This window comes from Saccostrea cucullata, unplaced genomic scaffold (assembly GCF_032062105.1).
Source record: "Saccostrea cucullata isolate Sc308-1 unplaced genomic scaffold, CSIRO_AGI_Scuc_v1 ctg162, whole genome shotgun sequence".
Taxonomy (NCBI): Eukaryota; Metazoa; Mollusca; class Bivalvia; order Ostreida; family Ostreidae; genus Saccostrea; species Saccostrea cuccullata.
Window position 1 is genome coordinate 34,631 of NW_026930272.1, and position 22,171 is coordinate 56,801.

Genomic DNA, 22,171 nt, shown 5'->3' on the forward strand with positions numbered 1-22,171 from the left:
TTTTGCTGAGCTGCGGAAATCGGAAGACTATCCAATCAAATTCAGTGTACTATTCATAGCTCAATCCATCTAATTTCCAAATAATCGACGTTATATATTAAAATTGATATCACAACTCCTAAAATATTTCATTTATATGTATTTCTTGATAAAATAAAAAAGAATTCATGCTATAAATCGTTATGGAATTCTAAATTTCGCAAACCACCGTCAATGTTGATATGACGTAACTGACCCACAATTCCGTTCGGTTCCATTTGCGGATACCGTCTCGACAGAGGCTGATATTTGTGTATTTTCGTATTGTGCGTCGTTTTTCGATGGAAAAAAGTGATTGCAGACTTGTAAACAGTAACTTTAAAATTTTATTCCAATATTTATTTCTTAACCAGGAGTGAATCCAATGGCTGGTTTTTGGGACGGAGGCTTAAGGCAATGGCATGAAGATACCCATTGCCCCTTTCTGTATTAAACAGCATGCTTTCACAGGTAAAATGTCAAACACAGTAAGAAAGGTAAAGAGAAGAAACTCTACTTTGACGAATTGTTCTTAAAATGTGCTCTTTTGTACTCCAACCAAAATGTTCTCAAATTTAAAGGCAGCATCCATTGCTGTATCCATAGTGTGAATCTAGGAAGACAGATTTTAAAAGTATGAAGAAATGTTTATTGCTGTTGTGCATTTGCAAACTTTAGAGCAATAAATTAGTTTCAATAGATTTGATTTATTCACTGTGATAATCGTGCCAGATATGTGGGCCTATTATACCAAGAATCATACCCCATTTAGGCCATTGTGCATTATGGACAATATTTAGATTTGTGCTTGTTCTGTTATGAAGCACAAATACACAGAAGAATGTTGCTCTCAATATTTGATAGTACACAGAAGATATAATGCTCAAGGCATATGATGAGTTGAAAGGAAAAATCACAGAAAATATGTAAATTATGTTTATTGGGGGAGGTAACTCTTCCAGAGGCAAAGTTAAAACAACAACACAGTTAACTGTTTGATAATGTTGATTAACAGAATATAGCATTAGCTGAGGGCTGTTCAACAGAGTGAGTGCTTGTGAACTTTTCTATTGGAGGCAGGGGTTTTTCTACCATTTTTAAACTGGGTCCAGGGTCTGCAGAATTGGGAAAATTGATGCGAAATATGGTTAAATTGGGAAAAGAATGAATCTTCTTAACACTGGAATCTTGCCCCTTTTTAAATGTGGAATTTTACCCTTTTAAATTAGAACATTGTTATCTTATAGCTAAAGTCTTCAAGTATAGTCTGTATAGATACTAATAAAGGATTTTTTAGGAAAGAGACTTTCAAAATATACATGATATAGATGAATTAAAGTCACATATTTCACTGTAAAACTTTGCCGTTACGGCTATATATAAGTCATTGTAATAATAGACCGAGGTGTAAGGAATTTTGACGAGCGCACACGAATATTCACTATATTGAACAGGCCTCTGATTTTAAATAGACTGAAAATTGAATTATTAATCCGAACCTGTAACAACCTTGTGTATCAAAGAAATTCAAACAACATGATCATAAAAATTAATGAATGTTTTTGCTGGTTTCTTCTAGGATAGTCATTTAGTTATATGAATAAGATGAACACTTTGCATTTTGATTATTTACAGAAAGTTATTTCCAAAAGAAGAAGTAAATCTAAGTTGTCTGATGGGACAAGGGCCTCTTCTGATACATCAAGAATAGTCAAACAGGTAAGCATTGTATACTTATATAAAAATAAACAGATATTCGTTTAGTGTGAAACTTTAATGAGGTGAGCTACTGTAGAGTCCTTATTTTTCACGAGTAATTATTATCACAAATTTATTTACTGTCAAATCTTGAGAATAAAAATACGCGAATGGTTGATTGATCATGAGATTTTACAAAGATTTCTGCACAGTAAGAATAAAGGTGGTTAATTTTATTTTGCATGTGGTGCTTCTCACGAAATTATGCGATAATTAATTCCTTGCATATATTTAGGATCTACACTACCTAATCTTTGATTACTTGTACCTATGTTACAGTTCTTCTTTGGAAATACATTATGATTTTGAAGTCATTTACTTATTATTTTACAACATTATTACCTCTTTAATTTTATTAGATTTCAAACAATACAGAGTTGGACTAAGTTCTTAATTTATTTCCAAATGTTTACTCAAAGGTCAATTTGATCCTTTGAAATAAATTTTTTGGAGTAAAAGACAATATAGAGGGTAAAGATGAATTCTTTTTTGCTTACATCTTGATGTGTAAAGGTAAAGAGATGTCAACAAGTACCTAAGCTTCAATAATGTAGCCCTGTCCCTTTTTTTTGGGGGGGGGGGGATAGTGGGGGAGAGGGCTACAAGTCCTTAGGATCTCCATAATGGTGCAACTGCGGGAGTAATTCACACCCGCACAGATTTTGGATCAAATTGTCAGTAAATGGTTATTTTATTAACATTTCTTACCTGGACTCCCAAACTGTAGTTATCCAAGACATAAATCAATCCAATAATATACAGAGCGATCCATATATCGGTTATTTTTCGTGTATGTCAACATCACAACTTATTTATCCACCATTTTTACTAATCTTGATAGATTTTATTTTGGGACAGCCAATGAAAATTTAGGATCTATAGGAGTGGATTTTTTTTAGGAATTCCCTTATTAATATCTAAATAATCTAAATATCGCTGTTTATGAAAAAATAAAACATGGAATGGTTTTACTTATCGATGTTAAGTGATACTATTAATCCCAATTATTTGTAAACACCGACACTTTATTTATTGAGTTATTCTTAATTTCAAACGCGTGAACTGTCATGGTTGCTGAGTAGAGCGACAGGTAAACTCGCAGATTTTTCCGTTTTTCACATTTACCTGGTATGTTGTTGACAATGAATAAAAATTTCGTCTTTTTAGATGTAAGTTGAATGTAAAAACAATTTATTTTGCCCTCTCGCCCGTATTTAAAAAACATTTGCACCATTAGGCCATAATAAAAAAATTCCTAGATTCTCATCCGAATTGTTTGAAAAATAGATCCAAGCGGGCAGTTTTTATTTTATATTTTTTTCCATTTTGCAGAATTTTTATTCACCTGTTCATTTGGTGCAGATTTAGCTATAATAACCGAATAAAAGTCATGGTAGAGGTCCGTTTATCTCTTACTACACATCATCACCAATCTTTCAGAACCAATGACCCTAGTTTAACATATATTATAGCAATTACCATCTTTTCAGCTGTCAAAATCATGCTGACATTCACAGGATTTAAAACGAAAGTTGAATGGTTGTTGAATTAAGAATTAAGACGAAGAAAACAGAAATAAAAAAAAAAACAGCCTCAGGAGTAAAAAATCGGGACAGGCAGGGATGAGAATCTAGGAATATATTTATTATGGCCTTATAGAGATGTTATGGAATTGTAGCCCTCTCCAGAAAACATCAGATTAAAAAAAAATCGGAGAGGGCTACATTATTGCAGCTACAAGTACCCAGTTAACCAGGTACTAGATTGAACAGCTGAGTATTGAATACTTGGTTACTGGGATGTACTGTCATAATTCAGCGGTATCTTTTATTTCAATCTGCTGTAGAAAATTATGCAGATTTCTTAAGACCTCATTATATCCTTATATGTGTATTAAGTTTGATGGAACAAATTTCCATGGAAAGTTTGTGACTGCATACATAACGTAAATTTATACAGCACAGAAAAAAAGTACTTCTAAAGTATTTTAATATGTTGGTTGCTATCCCTGTGTCTGCTATGTTTACTCTTAACAGCTAATTTTAAAAAATTCTTCAGTTCTTTTCAAAGCAATATTCAGAGTTGGCAAAGCCGAAAGACACCAGCCCGCTGTCGATCTCCGGTAAATAACTTATGAATCCGATAGTTTCTAAAAGCAGGCTGGCACCGTGTCCGGTAGATATTTTGTTTAAAAATGCTTAAATATTTTCAAAACTACATCAAAGTAAATGAAAAACGTGAAGTTTTGTGTTTAGTATATTAATAAAAAAAATTAATTTTGTGAAATCTAACATGAAGATTATTTTGACCCTGTCTTTCCGTGAGTGAGTGTCTCAGTACTTTGATTTCTTTTTCCCCATGTTAAATGAAAACAGATATTAGTTAATATTGACATTGCCTGATCACGTTGTGTCAACGCAATTGGCTAACTGAGTGTTTTATGGCACAGGAACTTTTAGGGATCATGTTGTAATACTGTAAATCACTTTTTATTCACGATAACTTTATTTTCACGTTAAAACGCGAGACGGTATGCTCGCAAAATTTTCGTTCTCGCGTATAATAGAATTCCTTAAGATTATATAGAACAATGACAACAATTCATGAACATTTTGTTTTGTTGATAAAAATTCAATGACTTTCTCGCGAAAATAAGGTGTCACGAAAATTAAGTGATGTACAGTAGTCAGATTCAGCTTTTACTTGAAGGAGTTTCCTGTAACAGACTTTGCCTTTATGAACTAATATGTCCGATGGTGAAACCATCAGGGCGAGCACAGTTTACTTTTACAACTCTACATATCTCAAATGTTGTATTTGCATTTGTTTATGACGATATTGAAATAAGTGTTTTCAAATGGACTCCACATGCATCGGGATCAAGATTCCTAACTTCTTGACTTTTTCCAACTAAGTCTGAAATACCAAAACCCCTTTGGAATGACAAAAATATGACGTCATATACAAAGTCTATTTCCTCCATTCATAAACATTGTCTATTTTACCAATTTACCACTCTGCCGATTGAATCGGTGGATTTCAAAAACTCTGGGATACACTGGTCAAGTGGTAATATCGCATGTACAGCACAAAAATATATATATATATATTTAGAAAAAATACTGATGGAGTTAAACTAGGCTTAACTGGCCCCAATAAAATTAACACCCTTGTAATTTTAGGTCACCTATAAGTAAACTCAGGTGACCTATTGCTACCATATCTGTTTTTGTCCATCATCGTACATTGTTTGTTAACATTTAAATATTTTCAGCTTCTTCTCTGCAACCACTCAATCAATTATAACCAACTTTGGCATAAAACATCTATGGGTAAAGCAGAACAAAAATTTTGAATTTCATAGTCCCCCACCCCCACCCCCCTTTAGGACCTGAGGGATGGGGCCAAAACTAGTTAAAACTGGTCATCAATCAGTCAAATTGTTGGCATGACTTTAATATAAACTGAGTCCTCTACCAAAATAATGAAATTCATGGCCCCAGTTCAGGGGTTTTAGTGCTTGGGGGGGGGGGGGCTATAAAGATTATATAGTATAAATGCATTATTTCTTTGAAGATCTTCCTCTTTGCTTCTGGGTATTTACAAACAAATTCATTGTATAGTTATGATAAGGAAGGGTGTCTCTTCCAAAATTGTAAATTTCGTGGCCCCAGGGTCAGGGGTTCTTCTGTTCTAGTGATAGGGTAAAGCTATATAAATTGTGTAATGAAAATGCATAATTCTTTAAAAATCCTCTTCTCTGCACCTGTGTATTAAACAAACTAACTACATACATAGTTATGATGAGCAGAGGCGGGGGGGTCTCTTTTGAAGTTGTGAATTTCATGGCCTGCAGGGTCAGGGGTTCTGGTGTGAGGGCGGGGCTATATAAATTACACAATGAAAATGTATTACCCCGGTCTTTGAAAATCTTCTCTGCTCCTGGGTTAACCAAACTAACAATATATAGTTAGGGTGAGGAAGAATTCTTCTATGAAAAATATAAATTGGTATTATAAGTTTCAATTTTCATGCCAAAACAATTAGAACATTTTCATATGAGGTCAATCATTAATTCAGTTCATCCTTATGATTACTGGTATATATTGGTTAATGCATAGATATGACAAAAATGACTTGTAATTAAAATCTTGGCAACCAGAAACAAAATGCCAGACTCTGTAAACATGGCTAATATCTTCATTGTTTTGTCAGAAAACATGGACCAAAAACCCTTTTAGATCTTTCTGACAATTGCGTTTTTGCACGATTGGATTTCTAAAACTTTCCTTTTTGAATAGTAGGCATGTGCATAGCCTACACATTTTTGAAAAACCCAGGCCTTTACATGCAGACATTGCCCCATGTGAGTCAGAGTTGGGATCTGCCAATGATACAGAGGCAACAGATGAATCTAATTGATAAAATCATTGTTACAACAGCTCTCCCAAGTCATGCATAATTGATACTGCACATGAAAATAATGTGTACCATCAGTCATAATCAGGCACTGTTGTTCTCATTACATACAGCAATTAACGGGGAGAAGATAAGTGTAAAATACATGGGGCCCGTTAATGATGACCAGCTGTGTGGAAGGTCATCATCAAACCACCTCACCAAACAGTTAACTGCAAAGTAAAGCACGAAACTTTGAATAATATTATATACTTTTCTAAGAAATGGGTTTTTGATCATTATTGATAAAAAATGGAATTGGTATTTTTGCAGAAGTCAGTTTTGACTGTTTTATTAAACTTCAATGCATTTTGCACAGAAGCTCATGCCAAAAAGTAAGTTACAATTTGAAAGGTATCCAGTAAAAATAAGGTTTTAAATGGTTTTTAAATGAGAAGCAATATGACTGTATAGATAGAACTAATTTGATGTATCCCAATAGGGATGGGTTTCACCATAACATTCTTATCGCAATATGTCATGATTTTTTCCCCCAAATGTTACAGTAATATCATGATTTTACATAATGAATGAATCCTATGGATTCTTTTACATATATAATTGTCGCCCATGTGGCACAGTGGTTAGAACAGTTGTTCAGAGATCTGGAAGTAAAGAGCTGATCATGATGTCTATGGTTCGAATTCAATCTGTGACACAGAAATCGGTCCTTTAGATGACACAATAGATCGAGATCCTGTGACAGAAGATGCTTAAAAAAGATCCCTCACTGCTTAGAGGCCGTAAATGCTGAGTGCAAGTCTAAATTTGCAGCCCTTAATCTGGAAGTGCTGGCCTCTAAATATGATTGAAAAATCTTGAAGGGATGTTAAACGAAAAACACACAAACATACAAATCTGTCAACAGATATTTTGCACACACAGTGTTAAGCCATTTATTCCACATTGAATTGTCTGCATATTTTTTGGTCTGCCCAGTCATGACAAGGAATACATAGCAGATCATGTTGGGTGTGACCTACTGACAGGGGATACTTACTCATCCATGGCACCTGATCCCACCTCTGTTTTTAGAGGTCAAAGTTTGCTCTTCCTCCAACTTTTATTACTGTTAATTATCTTCATATTTGATTGAAACTTTAAAAAAATAATTTAGAATTGGAGATTAATGCTACTTTCAGAATGAGAAAATTTTTTAGACTTGTAAATAACATGTATTGAATATCTGATAACTCTTGTCTTTTAGATCAAGGGTTTTCTGCATGTATATAATAATCAGCCCATGTTGTGGTCAATACATAAATACAAGAAGTCTTGTCATGAAGTATGTGTATGTATAAGGTGCATTCTTAACTAGCTAACTTCAGGTTAGTATTGACTTTTCTGGGACCAGAATAAGCATTTATATTCTCCTGTGCATTTTAGCTAACAATAAGAGTCAATTACTTGTATGACTAATTGCTATACAATATTTACAAGTTGGAGTCTACAAAGGTCCTGGGTGACTTCATTAGATGGAATTAACTGGTTGCAAGTGAAAAAATTAAGCAAGCTTTTGAGGTAGAAGCTCCTATGATCATTTGTTTCTCGTTATGGTGTATTGGACTTATTTCAATGTATTTGCATAGTAAAAAGGAAGAAAAGGTTTGAGACAAAAAGTTGTGAGGCATTAAACACATAAGCACAAACTTTTTCCATTATAAATGCTAAATTGTCTTAATTTAGGTTTTAGGTCAAGGTTACAAATTTATATGTGTAGGGAAATGGTTTACTTAAAACCATTTTTAATAATATCCAAAAGGACTGAATCTTTTGCAATGGAATTCTATATTACATGTATTTCTCCTTGTGCCCCAATGAAGAAAGAAACCTTTTCATTTTGAGGTTAAAAGGTCAAGGTCTCAAATTTGTCTATAGCCTTAAATGGTTTCTAAATAAGTTTAGTTCTCTTTGAGGATTGTAAATTTATGTTGCAGTTCTGACTGTTTCTAATCTTGACCCTAGTTAATTTTGAGGTCAAAAGGTCAAGTTTACAAATGTATATTTTGTATAAAAAAAAAATGATTTCAAGATTTGCTTCAACAATGTATATACATATAATATATTATGTAATAATGAAACAATAATTATTAATAAGATAAAAATATATAGATAAGCCCTGATTTAAGTGATTTTGATCCATGATGTTGTAATGTGCAATTTAAAAAAAAAACAAATACCAAATACTTGTCTTATTTTTGAAAAAAAATAGGACAATGTAGAAAGTAAATATATATATATATGCGTACTTTTAATATGTATTGTACAAAATGTATACAATCATGCAAACTTTCAAAACTTGATATAGAAATCAATATTATAAACGTGATGGTTTGCGTTTGATAGATAAAAAATGTCAAGAATGAAGCCCCAATCTCCATATTAAGTTTTCCAGCATAAAATATTGATGGATAAATGTTAATATGAATAACATATGTTTAGTGTCATGGTGTATTCATTAACGGAGGCTCAAGGGAGCTAGGTTACCTTTGAGATGACCCCCAGTGGTAGATAAAACAATTTTTAGGATGATCCCTGTAACACGCTGCCTCTGCATTCTCAGGCAAAGGATTGGTGCCTTACAAAATACTGTGTGTATCTGGATGGGTGCCACCGTGGTATCAGCAGTGATAATATTATCTTCACATCCAGCCAAAATACTGAGCTAGTGAAATCCTGTAAAGTGGTGAAAAAGAAAAATATATATATAGGACAAGTGTTTCCCAGCTTAAAACGGGATGATGATGTTGTTTATGCCGATTCATTCAGAGTGAAAATAAAAAAAGTATTATATATCAGAGGAATGTAAACGTTTATATATCTGGAAGGCTTAATAAAACAGGTGTGGATTAAAACTTTATCGGAGTATAGCACATAAAAAAGGAATTTGCTTTAATTGTAAGCTCTGTGAAAAATAAATCCACCCCTTTTATGGGGTAATGTATAAGTGTGTATTTGGAGTTGTTTTCTGAAATATCTGTATTTTGATTGAAGTTTTCTTCGTGTGGATGAACTGAGGATATAAGAGTAGACAAATGGCGCAAGACAAACACAGGCCAAAGAAAAATACCTTCACCAAAACCGAGAGAAGCTTTGTAAGTCTGTGCTTGTACACACACTGTGCATGATATTGATACATTTATATTTATACATATATATTATATATTCTTTAATAAATCATATATTACTTACGGCGAAATATAATACGATATGACTTGTGGGATGCTGCATGAATTAACTTTTCACTGACTTGCTTTCTAATTTTTTAAATTATAAATTTCTTTGCGGTGTACTTTATATACTTGTGCACTTTTGAGAGAGAAGGGAAATTTTTTTCTGCAAATGTAAAACATTGATGGGTTTTGGTAATATTTCCTATTTGCAATTAAAGAAAGACAACTCTGAGATATGGTCAAGGTACAAAATACATGTTACTTGACGTGAAAGATTAATAAGTATATTGATGTTTTCTATACTTGGCTGCATGTAGAAGTTATTGGTTGCTGTCTCTGCTCATTTCCCTTCCGTTTAATTGTTTGAATTTGCCAATTTTTTTTTTAACTATTCAGTATTGAATTCCTTTTATACTTGAAGTTGATAGTAAATTGTTGATTGTCATTTAAATTGGGGAAAAAATATCTCAGTTTGGTGTAGTAAATTATTTGAAATTTTCGATTTCTTGTCAACTGCCAATCAAATTATAATAAACTGTTATTAGTGCAGTTTTTATACCATTTTCATAACAAGTTGATTTCATTGTTTGGAGATGAATTTAAGGATAAATAACACAAACAAACTTTTTTCTGCATTATAAACAACAATGGTAACAACATTAGAGTCTTGTCCAAATTACATAACATTAGGAAGTATTGTTCGTGGGTGTATTTTGCACTGTTTACAATACTTGAAAGTCTCTCATATACATACGACATTACACCATGCTGTTTAAGGTGCAGAAATTGGGGTTTTTTTCAACTATGGAGTACTATTCACACAGAAAAAGATGAAGGTTACAAAAATTTACTAGTAGGAATATGTGCTTTAAACATTTACTGAAATTTATTGATGAAAATGTCAAATGATGCCCTGCTCTCACACTCAGTAACTATACACCCATTTTTTTCTAGGTGGGAAGATAAATATAAATTTTAAACTGGCAACACAGGTGGTCAAATGTTACAAATCTATAATCTATATATATTGTATTATATATGTGGGGGAAGTTAAAAACATAAAGATGACTAATGCATGCACTGTACAAATGCTTAATGCTTATACCTGGTATAAATATATATCCCTAATACATGTATACCATGTATAAGCATTTAGCATTTGTATCAAGTTTTGGAATAGTTCTGGAAAAAATTGTGCAATTTATAAGATCTTTTAAAGGCAGATCTGATAGATGCTTAAATTTTTAATGTTTATCTCATACCAACAGCTTTTCAGTAATTCTTTAAGATATGACTTAACTCCCCCCCCCCCCCCCCCCCCCCATTCCCAAAAGTAAATAAATAAAAAAGACATTGATAACAGTGAAGTAAGATCAGTTTGATTGAGAGAGAATTCCTATTGATAAGTACTGGTAATGCATTTCAAAAATTGACATTATTTCAGAATCAGTATAAAGGGAACCCATAAAACTGACTCTTTTTAATGAAAGTTTTCTTTGTTATGTGACATTAATTATTTTATTTTTGTAGTCATGTATATAAATTATGATCAGGACACAGACATATTTAGCTGTTCTAAATGATGGAGTTTTACAATACAACTTAGGCCTTTAAGCACTTGTTCTTTTCTGGTCATGCTTTGAGGTTTTAAAGCCTTTATGCTCAGCTTATTCACTTTCATGTTTTATGATTGTTTTGTTTACACTAGGATTGTAGGCTTTCTACTCCAATATAAGGTACTCGCCTTCGTTTCACAGACATTCCAAGTTTATTGGAACTCTCCATACTTTGGAGGTACAATTGTAGAATTTTTGTCCATGAAATATAGTATTTATTGATTTTTCCATTGCTGCTGAACAGAGGCCTCCATATTGTATTGAAATTTGCATTTAAGCCTAGATTCAGAAGCCATTTTGGAGCATCCATTATTCCCGTTCATTATAAACTTGTTTTTATAGAATTTTGAAATCATCCTTGTTTGGATTAATGATGAATGCAAGTTAAATAGATGATTATAGTTAGGCTTTAGGCAGTGGTAGGCATGTCCTGCCCGTCAATAAGAGGCAATTGGGATTTTATACTGGTTTTGATGGAATGCTAGTGAGGAGAGTGGTGAAGGGTTTGAACTGATATATCTACACATGATGAATGTTTGTGGATACCCTAAGCTGGTTGAAGAATGATCAGGCAATATTAGGAAGCTGGTATCCAATGAAGAACTCCTTCTGATGGGTCGAATCAGGAAACACAATAGTGATGTAGATTCCTTGATGGTAATATTTTACTGGAAATTCCTAAAAGCTAAACAGAGTAGTCTGAATAGATTAGTTGTTTTTGCAAATTATGCATGGTATAATTTTTCCCCTAATATTTAGGTACATTTGTAAATGAGAACATATGAGAGATATAAACATGTCAGGAGGACATTCTTATATCTTGGGAATGGCTTTAACAGAAATTTTCCAGATGCAGAATCATTATTATTATTATGAGGAAGTACTTATGACATGAATATGGCTTCTTTTCAAACTATCCTGGAGAAAGTATGATGTCAACTTGTGTAGCTGTGTGAGAGACAGAGGTTAAGTTTTAGTCTTGTACTTGCTGCCAAGCTACCATTAGTTGTCAGGGAAAATAGAAATTTATGGTAGAAGGGTCAAAAGTCAATGTCAAAGAAGAGATCAGGTTTTGACAGTGTTTAATTAAACAGTAGCAATTTACAATGTTGTATGTAATGTTAACTAAGTCATGAATGTAATAATTTAATGCTTAAAATATTACACTTCTGAGACTTGCTGATTTGCAATGTTCGTTTATATGTAACTAGCTACGTAATGTGTTTAACTTTTGTGCATTTACTAACTAGTACACTGTAGTACTTGAGAATGCCCTGAGATTAGTGCACTGCTTGAAATGTGTCACATTTGACAAAAATCCACCTTAGAAAGTGACTTAAATTGTTTATTCCAAAATAATTTAATTTTATTTGTATTCTCGCCTCTCACTGGTTGATTACCAAAAAGGAACGCATAACATTTTGTATAATCTGGTTTGGTATGGGGACACACCCCCTTGACGACCAGCTTAATCATCATATCCATGCAATCCCCTCATTTCCAGTCCTTGGAATCCATGGAAAATTCCAGATTTAATAAATGTACCTTCAACTTTAATCAATTACTCGTTCTTACCTCATGTAAACAAACATCATGGCTGCTAGATCTATGAATCAGTCATTACCTCCCCTCGCTTCAAATCACTTCCGTTACTACGGTTGTATTATTGCGCGGTAAATTTGAACTTATAAAAAGCAACACAATTTTACATCAAAAGTTGTTTAATTATTTTAAAATTAAATTATAAGGAATGACTTTAATTCTTGGCCATATTATCGAGTATAATCTGGTTTGGGTCAGTTTACGCTTTTTTATAATCCGCTTCGCGGATTATAAAGCGTAAACTGACCCAAACCAGATTATACTCGATAATATGGCCAAGAATTAAAGTCATTCCTTAAGTAATCTAAGAATTTTTAACTAGAATTTTCCGAGGATTTAGTATATTGGTCAAGACACTCTGACCCTATGTTAATTATGCTAAAAAAAAAAAGTCTGACGTAGTGGTTACAATAATAAATCTTATGTTGTATTTCAACAATATGCATGTATGGTAACCAGACTGATTAACACATTTTCCCAACAGCAATAAAAATGTTTTTCTTTCAGAAACAGAATTTAGTATTGATTACAATAACAACTTACTGCTATTTATGGCAAAGATAATATTGTTGAAATGTTGTTGACATGATGAGCACAAGGAATTGTACACTGTGGATTATTTTTGTGATGGGATCTTTTTGTTTTTTCCGCTGAATGGAGGATTGTTTATGAGTTTCCAGTAAAGGCTGGATTAAGATGCGACCGACAGGCAGTCTGCTTTGTTTGAGAGATTGTTTATGTCTCGCTATATCTCATCATCATCTCATTCAGAAGCATGAAAAAAAAATTGTTGCCTCTCTCGCAGGCTCCTGGCTGACAAGCCTATCCTGCAGAATGTATAGACTGCAGACAGCGAAGAGGAATTTGCACTCTTTTGAATGAAATGCAGAAGCCTCTCGGAATTGATTGGCACATCATTAAGATGGGATGCACTCCATCCATCAAGATCAGGCTGAAAATTATTTATGAATGTTTTTTTTTTTTCTATCTTCAGAATATTGCATGCATTTTTTTCTTCACGTTTTTGTCTGAATTTGAATTCAAATGGCCATTACCATCAAGTAGAAATTTCCGTCCCCTTCAGTGGGAAAAAACAATGTCAGTTTTGAATTTTTTAGTATTACGACATGGTATAATTCATGAAGTATAGGGAAATTTGGAATTATCGTTTCGCAAGTGTTTTGTTTTGTATGGTTGTAGCAGTGACACACATTTGTGAATTATTGATTCCAAGCTATTACACAAGGAGCAGATTTATAAAATATTCATAGGAGTTAATCAAACTGAAATCAAACCTTGTAGTCTATTCTGTATTGCCTCATAGCGAGCCCCTATATGTGCTTAGGATATTCTTCCTAAATCTGTCGGGTTTCTTTTGATATAATTGTTTATCCTTCCAATGAAATTAGGGTGAATCTCTTTGTCAGTAACATAGGTAATGAGTAATTGCTCCTTTTAGTCGGTATTGATCAGTAAGAGAGTAGGGCAGTCACAGACATATTGATTTTTCAGGCCATAATGCAGTAGTGCATGCGGTATTGCTGCAAAAGCTTCCCTTGTTTCAGTACAGACATTTGTTGTGTTTTTCTATCAGAAGCCATATTGATGCACGGTCATGTGACAGATATCTTTTTTTTATGTGTTTTACAAAAAATTCAGTTGGGAACGGGACGATAGGTCATCATTGGCTGTAGACTTTTTTTTCTCTTTTTGACAAAAGAACTCTCTGACTAAAAATTATTTAATGGTTTGGGAAGCGTAGAGTTTATTAGTAAGTTCTTTGTGAGATCATTAGAGACCTGGTGATATCTCTATCCTAGCGAGTCTTACTCCGGGACCTTAGTTATCGAGTATGCATGGATATTGATTCGAACTAAGGTTTCAGATTAACTCGCTTCCCGGAAAGTGTGTCATCTAGGAAGTCGAAGCCTGGCCTCGGTCATATATAAAAAAAAAAATATGATTGGAAACAGAAAACGAAGTTTGTGCAAATGAAGTGGTTATTGGGTTTATAAGATTGGTGTGCGAGGGTCCTAACGAGACAGTATTTTGAGATCATGGTGGCTGTGGGAAGCCAGTCACAGGAGCAGTACAATCTCTTACTTAGTTCTTCCTCCATTTCCTTGGTAAGTGCATGGTGAGGACAATTGATTTTGATTATGCATGTGCAATTGGAAGGGCATCAAGTATGCATTGATGCTGACAAGTACTGTGTGTCAGGATGCACTGTTTGGGATTTAATTAATGCATTATAACCATGTTTTTGATCAGTGTTGTTGAGAATTTGAGATACTTTGTAGTGGTTTGTGTTGCTGTCCTTTTTTCCAGTAAGTAACTCAGGAAATTTTCTCTTTTTTTTTCTAGGAATCTGCAGACTCCATTAGTCAAACAACCCCAGATGCTTCTGAAAATGAGGAACGGAGTGCACTGCAAGCCGAGACTAAAAGGCTTGCCTTAGAACAGTTGCAAAAGGCAAAGGTATGATAATGATAAATTAGCAGTGTTTGAGAGGCACTAATATTAGATCACAAACACAAAGTGTTCTTTCAAAAACATCTTTCAAACAAAAAGTAAAAAGAGGCGAAGTCAAAAAAGAAAATGATGGGTTTGCACTTAAATGTGTTAAATGTTGCCATTTTGTTTATTGCGTGGCACCTGTTGTTAGCTGATATAGATCTTGGCAGGGGGGCTATGCTAGTGCATCCTCTTACTCAGAAGAATTCTTTTCCATTGATAATTCCTGTATTTTTTGAATCGCTTATGTTTATCTGTAACTTTGTACGGAGAAGGAAGAGGAGGAATATAGCATGTTTCCATTCCTTCTGGAGCATTACAAGTATTAGCTTGTCTGATGTGAGCAATTATTCATTATTATTCTAAGAATTGTGAAAAATCAAATCCAGTTTAATCAACAGAAATCTCAGTCTAGAAAATTAATTTCTCTGTTAAGAATAAAGAGAGTTCAAATTAGTTTCTTGACGTAAACTGTTTTAATTTCTCAGGATATACTTGGTGCTTGTAAAATAAAGTTGTACCCATACCTGAAAGACAAATCCAAATATAAATGAATAATAATAAGTTTCAAACTGTTTGGATTTTTTTAAAATTGAAATTCTTAATATATCAAATAAAGTTGACACCTTTGCACTTTCATATGAGAATATAATTTTAACTTTTTAGCTCACCTGAGCCGAAGGCTCAAGTGAGCTTTTCTGATCACATTTTGTCCGGCGTCCGTCTGTCTGCCTAGCTGTCTGTCTGTCCGTCTGTCTGTCTGTAAACTTTTCACATTTTCGATTTCTTCTCAAGAACCGCTGGGCCAATTTCAACCAAACTTGCCACAAAGCATCCTTGGGTGAAGGGGATTCAAGTTTGTACAAATGAAGGGCCACGCCCTCATTCAAGGGGAGATAATTGGGAATTAATGAAAATTTGGTGGTATCTTTTAAAAAAAAATTTCTCAAGAACCACTGTGCCAGGAAAGATGAAACTTATGGGGAAACATCCTCAGGTAGTGTAGATTCAAATTTGTTCAAATCATGACCCCCGGGGGTAGGGCAGGGCTACAATGGCCGACCAAAATTTTACATAGAATCATATAGGAAAATTCTTTAAAAATCTTCTCAAGAATAACAAAGCCATAATTGATCATATTTATATTGAAGCATCATCAGGTAGTGTAGGTTCAAGTTTGTTCAAATCATGACCCCTGGGCAAAATCAATTGGTAGGGCGGGGCCACAATGGCCGACCCAAGTTTTACATAGAAATAAATAGGAAAATTCATTAAAAAAACTTCCTTTCAAAAATAACAAAGCCATAATTGATCATATTTATATGGAAGCATCCTCAGGTAGTGTTGATTCAAGTTTGTTCAAATCATGACCCCCAGGGGTAGGGTGGGGCCACAATGGCCAACCAAAGTTTTACATAGAAATATATTTGAAAATTCTTTACAAATCATCTTCTCAAGAATAGTAAAGCCATAACTGGTCAAAGGTTTACTTTTGGATTTAAACTTTTCAAGAATAAACCAATTTCTATTTTATTCCTAGCCACAGTGCTCAGGTGAGCGATGTGGCCCATGGGCCTCTTGTTTATTTCTTTTACTATTATTTAATTAAACATGCCTACAAATTATTAATATATGTAGACCTGTGTAAATTATGAAACAGAGAGGCTCACTTTGGGTTGAAATTAGAAACATCAATTAAATCTGATAAGAATATTATACAAGTATGATCAGCTTCATTCCTTACTGTTTTATTAAACTGAAATACATTACTAGGATAAAATGATGCATTCAAGAATAACTAAATGCTACCTGTAAATGAGATATTGATATCAAGATTAATTTTGTTTCACCATCCAGTATTGCTTAGTCTTGCTTGGGTGTTACAGTGTAAGCAGTGGATGAGTTAAGAGCCATTCTCTGTAATGATTTGAAATTTTATATAGGAGCTGTGGCACGCATAGTCTCAGAATTTCGCCAAACTCTCTATGATAAAAGTCATTGATACCCTAAACTGAAATCAGGCAAAAATTGGTTGCTATGTTTTATAGTAACCATGGCAACATGTCTTAACGTTCGAAAAATGGCATTTTTTAACATGTTTAGAGCCCCATGGTTAACATTTGCGGCAAAGCAAACAATTAGCAATGACTGTTTCCAAAAGTTGAAGGTGAGATGTCTCAAATGCATGATAAACATGTTTGGTAAATCAACTATTACATACGTTACTATGGTAACAAAGTATTCAAAAGTAAAAAAAATATTCATTGAATTTTATAAAGTCATACACGTAAAAATAAAAAGCAATTATAGGATGAAATGTGACCAAATAATAGAAAAAAGAGCCTTGAAACATATACCAAGAACAAAATATGATATTTCATTTTGGTTGGCAATGGTTGCCAAGGTTTTTATACCACAGAGAGCTTCGAAAGTAACACTATGTATGTTTAAATCTGATCCTATCTTTTAAAAAAGCACATTTCCTCATAACTAATGATCAATTTTATAAGATGTTGGTGTGCTCCAAGTTTTCCCATTTGAAAAAATTCAGATTAGATTCTTTAAATAGAGCGTTGCTATGGAAATAAGCAGAAAATATATGCTTAAAAACCTGGAAAATATTTTCTTTCCTTGGATACGTACCCTTAAATGTAGATTCCCAAAACTTTTATGATTGATATTTATTAACAGCTAACTTGACTTTTAATTTTGACTATCATCCAATCTCTAAGTGGATGCAAGAAGTTGGCACACAGGGTTTAATATTGAAATAAAGTTAAAAAAATCGAACATTTTCCCTTCTTGGTAACCATAGCAACAGTGTTGTTTTATTCATCAAATTTTATCAATGTATGATATTCAATTTCAGTCCTAACAGATAAGTACTATTCAAGCTGAGTCCTTTAATTTGTTTCTTGATTTAATGGCAATTTCATTCTTAATGCAGCGAAAAATAATTCACTTTTAAGCACTGGTACTTTGTTTCCATGGTAACATTACAAAGTAGCAATTATACCGAATTTTTCTTATGGTTTTGGTGTTGCAAGGTCCTAAGGATGCCTATTTGCCAGTTTTGAATTTTCATGTTTTTCCTCAAGACAGTAGCATTAACCCAGTCTTAGTTACTGGTTTTGCATGGTTACACTGTGTTACCATGGCAACCATAAAAGTTATTTATAGAAAAATATTGCTGATACTTATATACCTAAGGTCAAACATTTTCATTGTTTTTCTTAAGTCGTTGATTGAGTTTGAGCATGTAACACCTACCATTAGTGAATACGGAGTGTTTTTCAGCATATTTGAGCATTTTGAATGTATTCCAAATGTACCCTTGGTTACCACTTACTTAGAGATATATTCTAAACAGTTTCTTTACAGTATAAGTGACATCAAGGTGTCATGTTTTTGTGAGAATGGTTTGTTTGCTTTTTCTAGTTTTTATTAAGCCACAGTCAAGACTTAAAGTGGCTGAAAATCATCAAATTTTTCAAAATATTCCGGCTGTTGCCATAGCAACCGAGACACATAGCAACGAAATTTTGTTTGATATTTGTTTAAGGTGTCAAGTACTAAGCATGGGTGAAGTTTCATCAAAATCGGTGACCATGCGTGGCAACAAAGTTTAAGTGGTTACAGAGAATGGCTATTAATTATTGCACAACAGTAATGACTTGTCCAGCAAGCATCTGTATGAGAACAAGAAGGAAATGCAATTTTATTATGCCTCAAACTTTATGGCTTTAAACCTCATCCTAGCAACATCAATTGTAGGGAATATGCATATTTATTCTGTGGTTCCTTATATTGTTGTAAATGATCCTTAAGACGAGTTCCATTTGACATTTCAGGCTCATAGATTCTTATTTTAACAAGGGCACTACTTGCAAAGAGCATAGCTATAATTTAAAAGAGCATTGGAAATTGATTCTTTTGCAAATTTATACTTCACTTCTGTTTTTGTACAGTGCTTAAACTCACAAATTCAAAGAACTCAAACGATTGCCTTTAATACTATACCCCCCCCCCCCCCCAAATCCCCTGCGGAGGGTATAATAGAAATTGTAGGACATACATCTATTAAACCTAATACAAAACAAAACAAAGGTAAAACTGGAAGTTCAACCTCTTCAAGTTAATTTTGTGGAAGATTCTCACATTTAGATATTACACAGTATTCAATAGGGTCCTGTTAAAGTTGTGAGCACAGTGGGAATGCAAAAGTATAGATTTATTTTGTCGACCAGATTTGACTAAAGGACAGTCATGAGAACAATCAAGCAAATTAAATCTATTTAGGGGAAAAATGTAGATGTTGTTAACTTGTTACTTTAAACATTAGGTTGAATGTGTAAGATGTATATGTACATTTTTACTAATTTAATCATTTTGCATTGTCTAATTTGTCTTTTAAGTGAGTTTGTTGTGGACACAATTTAGAAGACTACCACTTGGTCTTTCAGTCTTTGCTTGCTTCTGTGATAGGAAAGGACTGTGACACGTTACACTGTCATGATCAGTACATAGCTTTGACATTGTTAGCAGCGACATCAATTGCCCTATTCATTCTTGTTCCACAACAATTCTCTGAGGTGTACTAAACATGCTAAAGTTGTATAAGATAGTTAAAATGTACCGGAGTGAACTTCAAAGACCTATGTTAGGTCAATATCAGGATGTCTGTGACTGCACCACAGAAAACATTCAAGGTCATAGAAACTTTGATTGAACCATTTTTATTGACACCCAAGACTGAAAGAAAGGAATTGGTCTAATTTTGAAGGAAAATGGCCTTTTATGATTACATTTTACAAAAGATGACCAAGTGCAGTATTTTAATATTAAGCTGTGAAATTTGTCAGTAGAAGCTAGTTTTTTTTCAGTATTACCCAGAACAAACAATATGCAATATTCAATGTGATGAAATTGGGAAAATTGGCAGCAAAATAATCCTGTACTAATTTTGTATGTGACAACGGTAGTTGATTTATTACAGAAAGGTGAATGCATCAGTCTCGGTATTGATTCTGTCACAGTCAAGACAATAACAGGAGATTTTCCTCCCCCACTTGTCATCGTAAACACGCAATATTCAATAGCTGCAGTTACAGGTCCACTGGGGACACCTTATTGATTTCGTTTGCACATATTTGTATAGGTATAGATTGCTAAATATGGGCAAGTTAACGTGGTTTGGGCATGGGTATATTTAGACTTAATTAAATTTGCTTGTTTTATAAATTTTTTTTTCAACACTCCTACAATAGCTTGGAAATGAATTTTATATTCAATAAAATATTCAGTTGGATGTAGAATATTAAATTCCTGGTGCTTGTGAAAGTTGCCAGATGGATTGTGGGGGAGTGGGTCATATATCTGGTAAATCACGTTTTGCTTTTTAGTCTAGTCTACAATTAGAATCGCTAAGTCTATTTATTAAAAATACCATCGTGACTAAAAAAAGTAACACTTTATTTATTATTTATTTAACTATTTTGGGGTACCTGATAATGTAATGCCACAATCTGGTGTGACTGAAAAAACAAACTGCATGTCAACAAAAATTTAATTTAAGGACAGATAATTAAATATAAATGCTCAATATGAGAGAGGGGGAGCGGGGTTGATCATAAAAGATTAAATGTAATGCATGTTCCATGTACATGAGTACAGGAGGTATATGCACTGGAAATCTCTAAGGATGCAGAATATACCACTTTACCACATGCTCTACATGATCAGTTATCAGGCATTAGGCAATCAGAGGCTGATTAAGTGTACATGGTGTAGCCATTATTATTTCACCCTGTTAACATCTGTATTACATGTACTGTACTGGCATGTCAGGGCTTTACCTCATATGCTGAAGAACTTAGGAATTTGTGCTGGCATATCAAGGCATCCTATGTATGCTAGTGTTATGGATTACACATAACTCCAGATTGTGTAATATAAATTTTTATTTATTAATTGTCGTTTTGACAATAACCTAAAAAAAAATGATATCTTAAGAATCAGTGGCTTTGTAAATTAAGTCCACGCAGAAAAAAGATCCAAGAGATTGAATTTGTTGAAAAAGTGACTGGTGAATATCACAATACCAGTACACATCAAACTATTGATCTATTCCAGTGTTAAATTAAACATTGACTCATTTTTTTTTTTTAAATATATCTAATAACAGCAGCGGTGTGTGCAAACAAATTAAGTAAGGTGCTTTATGAAAAAATTGTTTGCACATACCCTTACAGTTGTGAGACTATATCTTTTAAAAAAATAGCAATTCATTGCTTATACTCACATTTTTTAAACTCCTTGCAAATTTGATTTATGTTTCAATATGCATATATTATCCTTCGTGATAATTATAATTAATGAAACATCTATGCCCTTTTGTTTAATGTGGTCAAGAATTTTATTCACTTACTATGTTCCAATTCCACAGAGTTCAACGTTTGGGGTGTCAAAATAAAATACATACTTTAACCTTTTGAGCCCCTTAGGATCCATGATATGGTGTTTTGAATGCCGTAGCTTTAGACACATTATATAAGCAAAATATATATGAAATGTAAATATGATGAAAATATATTAAGTGTTGTACTTCTTATTTCAGAGCAAGCCTGTAGCTTTTGCAGTGCGCACCAATGTAGCCTTCAATGGAGCGGTGGACGGAGGGGACTGTCCAGCCCCTGGTCACTGTGTCTCGTTTGATGTCAAAAGCTTCCTCCACATCAAAGAGGTATTTTTTATATTGTTTATTTAAAATTTGAAGGTAAAATTGTCTGTTGTGGACACCACTAGTTCCATAGAAATTGTCTGGAGTAAACAATATTCTGTATAAGACAAAATTTTATAGAGATACGAATTTTCTGAAAGGGCTTCAAAGTTTATGAGATACTAGGAATTGCCCCATCCAGATTAAACAAGTTTTGCTTTAATGCTTGTTCAATAAGATTAAGATTTTAGAAGCATAGATAAAAATGCATGAAATTGGTTTTGAAATCTTGTTATTTTGCCGAGGACCGACGT

At 33.4% G+C, this 22,171-nt stretch overlaps 1 protein-coding gene across 7 annotated transcripts in view; it reads left to right on the forward strand.

Annotated features, from left to right (window-relative positions):
* Positions 1-332: 332 nt before the first annotated feature.
* Positions 333-22,171, forward strand: part of LOC134283505 (voltage-dependent L-type calcium channel subunit beta-1-like) — a 30,304-nt gene continuing 8,465 nt past the window's right edge. For 2 of the 7 annotated variants that reach the window (XM_062765964.1, XM_062765965.1), the window contains exons 1-4: positions 333-489; positions 1,654-1,737; positions 14,990-15,103; positions 21,756-21,881. In XM_062765964.1, the coding sequence (XP_062621948.1) occupies positions 478-489; positions 1,654-1,737; positions 14,990-15,103; positions 21,756-21,881 (336 nt within the window). In that variant the 5' untranslated portion in view covers positions 333-477. Of the gene's footprint in view, positions 490-1,653; positions 1,738-9,228; positions 9,330-11,620; positions 11,681-14,413; positions 14,752-14,989; positions 15,104-21,755; positions 21,882-22,171 lie in introns of those variants that run through there. The other 5 variants (XM_062765960.1, XM_062765961.1, XM_062765963.1 and 2 more) reach the window with 4 other exon arrangements.